This window comes from Henckelia pumila, chromosome 4 (assembly GCF_033568475.1).
Source record: "Henckelia pumila isolate YLH828 chromosome 4, ASM3356847v2, whole genome shotgun sequence".
In the NCBI taxonomy this organism is placed as follows: domain Eukaryota; kingdom Viridiplantae; phylum Streptophyta; class Magnoliopsida; order Lamiales; family Gesneriaceae; genus Henckelia; species Henckelia pumila.
The window spans coordinates 223,856,231-223,860,238 of NC_133123.1; the positions used below are offsets into that span (position 1 = coordinate 223,856,231).

Consider the following 4,008-nt stretch of genomic DNA (forward strand, 5'->3'; position numbering starts at 1 on the left):
AGTTGGAAACGCCGGTGGGAGGCGAATGTGGAGGCTGGCGGCTGCAATTTCGGGCGATGCTTCCATATTGATTGGTTAAGCATCGACGAGGTTGGGATCAATCTCGGAGGCTGGCAGTGCGTTAATGGCTTCAGGATCGGAAGACGGCGGACAGAACTTTTGGGATGTCTTTCAATTTGCCCAATTAAGATCCAATTTATCTAATGGATATTTGTTTTTTTATGGGTTGACCCGTATTACGAATTCACAAGAATGTTTATCGATTTAAATATAATAATTTTTATAATAATATTTAAAATTTAAATATATTCACGAGCAAATATGTTATTCCAATCTGAATTCATCACCACGTGACCTGAGATCCCAAAGCTCGCTTTTCTTCATCCATACGTTCATCTTCCTTTCAATTTCTTCGCGCCAAACCCTCAATTTTCATTAATCTGTGCTTCTTCGATAAACGGGTAACCTAAATCTCAAGAACAGTGTTCCTTTCTTGAACAATTTCCCCCCCTTATTTCTTCTTTTGGCTGATTAAACTCTTGTTTCTTGTTCAGACTTACATTTCTGCGAATGGGGAGAACATTTAGGCTCTATTTTGAAGATCCAGGCTACTTTACGTGCAAGGGCTGCGGAACCCACATTGCCTTACAAGAAGACTACGTTTCTGACGAAGACGTACATCTCGTTCACCGTTTTCTCTTTTCTTTCTTTTTTTTTTTTTTCTCATATTATGTATCAATCTGGTGAGTGATCAATGAGTGAAATGGTGTAAATCGTAATCTTACAAACATTTTTTTGTTTTTGCCCGCTTTTTTCTTCTTGTAATTTGGGATTGCGATTCTTGGAATATGGCCATCACATGAAGTTCTTGTGAGAAAAGGGCTTTCATTATACTACAGTACTAAAGATATCAGCTTTGCAAATGCTCCACCCGAATTCGGAAATCGAAACACGTTTGGGCAACTGAGGGTGTTGTACCCCAGTCCCTCGAAAAAATTTGAAAATTTCCAGAAATACATTTTTGGCTCTGGCCCTGATCACATTTTCAGCTGTGTACGGTTAAAAATCGGAGTTAAGTTTCGAGTTTTAGAAGGATTATTTCAAATGTTGCTTGTCATCTTGATCTGTTTAAGACGCTGTCGTTTTTCTTCGATCGGATCATTGAGATGGTATTATGTTTATTAAGTTCACATGTTCACTGGTTTCTCTTTATTATTCATTGTTATGGCATATTAAAAAATCTCTTGATTTTCCTTTCTTATGTTTTTCATTCTCTCTTTTGGCAGATGGAATCACCTGTCCTTGAAGAAGGTCTCTTCATCACAGTGTAAGTTTCTTTCTCCGAACCCAAAGAGAGAATTATCTCGAACTTGAAAACCGTAGTGTTTGATGGCTCCAGTTAGATATGAGAAGCAAGTTTGTTGTTACAGATTTAAGTTGCTAGAAAAAACTTTGGTAATGCTGTCTAATGTATCATGCACATAAATGCAGTGTGAACGTGGAAGTTCACGGTCAACAGCGACCAATTGTTGCGAGATGTGTGAATCACACAGTTTCTGATATATGCTGTGTCAAATGTGGAAATAAATTGGGATTCAAATATGTAAGATTCTGCATCTTTGTTCCTGCCATTTCTAACAAGAAATTTGGTATTGATTATCCGAACATTCCCGTGCAATAGATATTGACTTTTATCGCCGAAAGAGGCGTTGAGAATGAACTGGTGCAGCTAAATATGTAAGTTTAGTTACCGGATAGTACTATTGTATATCACTTATTACTTTCAACACTCTGCAATGCCAAGTTATTTGACTCCTTGCAATTCTTGTCTTTTGAAAACTTTTTAACAGGGATAAAGTTCTGTTGCATGTGAATGAAGACTTGGATGTTGTGGAAGTGGAACATCGAGGATAGGAGCTAGTGACACCATAATACTTGATTCATATACAACACACCTTTGGTTTTGTAGGGGAGAGATCCGATTCAGCGACGACTGATAAAAATTGTCAGTTCTTTTGTAGCTTGTTCATGACATGTTTTGATTGTAGTTTTTTGGGAAATAAATGTAGTACAAGATATAGTTTTACCATATTTTTTGGGTCTGGATATGTGCAGTTCTGGTTTCTGAGGTATAAACTTGAATTCTGCTGAATAACGTTGAGACATGAGTAATAAATATTTTTGGTGACATGAAATACCAATCTTTTTGTCCAACATATCCTCTTCTTGTAAATACCATCATTTTTATAAAATAAAACAAAACATAATAAATTAGTTATTAAAAAAACAGAATAATAATAGAAATTCAAACATTAACATTAAATAAAATTACTCTAAACTCGTTATATTTCATAAAAAATTTACTATATATAAATATAAAACTGTATTTTTTATTAAAAAATTGAATTTACGTGCACACATCATAAAGTTTACTAGTAAATATTTATAGATGAATTATTAAAGACCTAAATGTTTGGCATAAAATCCATGATTGACTTGAATTATATTTTTTATTTATCGTCCATATAATTTGATTTTACCTGGTTTATAATTATTTTTACCTTTATTAGATTTGAAATGACACAACTATTAAAAGACTTAATAAATTGATTGAATTTCAACTTTAATATACATGAGTGTTTTTATGTGAATAAATGTGATTATATTTAACATAAAATCCATGCTTGCCTTCAATCTTAGTTTTTTCCACATCTTGTATATTTTACTAATTATTTAGTCTTTTATCATACCTTGTCGTGGCATATAAACTAAAATATTGTGTTCACCAAAGTATTGCACAATATTGTAATTCATGAACATTATACATACATATATATATATACATATATATATATATATTATATAAAATATCCTTATAATTTTTAACTAATTTTGAAATGTTTTTTTCTTTACCTAAAATATCCCTATTATTTCTAAAATTCATCATAATAACAATCTTTTTGGCTAATGAATAATTATTTTTAGTCTATCATTTATAAAATTGTTTTATTTCTTTCTAAAATCGTTTCTTATATACAATGCATGGGTACCATATATTTAGAGCGGTCAAAAACAACCTGTCCCGCCATGAAAAATTGGCGGGTTAGGTTAGGGTTTTACTGGCCCGTTTGGAGGCGGGCCTAAACGGGCCGCGGGTTGAGGCGGGGCGGGGCGGGGCGACCCGCCAATTTTTTTAAAAAATAACTTTTTATTTTTTTTAAAATTATGGGCATAAAAATACTTATTTTTAAATAATGTGATTTTAAAATTTTAAAACTAGTATTTGTAATATTTTTAATATCTTACATTGTTATTTTTTTATGGTTAAATATCTATTTATATTATTCATATTATTTGAAAATGTGATTTTTTATCCAAATGTGACGTCAAAATTTTATATGATTTGTTTGATTGTGGCATTTATTATTTGTTATTGTTTAAGATTTTTGATATTTTTCTTTCAATCTCTAATATTAATTTTATTTTTTTAATATTTTTATATATTTTTTAATTTTATAAAATTTTGGCGGGTTGGCCCGCAACCCGCAGAGGGGCGGGGCGGGTTGGGGTTTTTATGGTCCATTTGGAAGCGGGTCTAAACGGGCCAACTCAAACGGGCCGCGGGTCATGGCAGGGCGGGGCGACTCGTCTGACAGTTCTACATATATTAACTATATAGAATCGTGATGTATTTTGGATTGTCTGAAAACTCTATATTTTATCAAACTAACTACATGATTTTACTATACTATAATATAATTTTCTTAATAAAATACTTCTATGAGACAGTTTCACGGTCAATTTTGTGAGATGAATTTTCGACTCGATCACCTAATTAAAAAAAATTATTGTTTATGTTAAAAATATCACTTTCTAATGTAGATCATATGGATCGTCGACTAGTCTTATGATTATAAATCCGTGAGACAGTTTCACAAAAGACGTATTGTTTTCTTTATATATTTGTTTCCTCCCATCATCTCAATTTCAAAACTTAATAACTACTAT

General features: G+C 32.2%; 1 protein-coding gene across 1 annotated transcript; it reads left to right on the top strand.

Moving 5' to 3' along the window:
* The first annotated feature begins 344 nt into the window (after positions 1–344).
* Positions 345–2,141, top strand: LOC140867179 (protein yippee-like At3g11230). Its single transcript, XM_073272255.1, has 6 exons — positions 345–461; positions 555–675; positions 1,287–1,327; positions 1,492–1,603; positions 1,682–1,737; positions 1,851–2,141. The coding sequence occupies exons 2-6, from the start codon at positions 571–573 to the stop codon at positions 1,912–1,914; spliced, it is 378 nt and encodes a 125-aa protein (XP_073128356.1). The 5' UTR covers positions 345–461; positions 555–570; the 3' UTR covers positions 1,915–2,141.
* Positions 2,142–4,008: the final 1,867 nt, after the last annotated feature.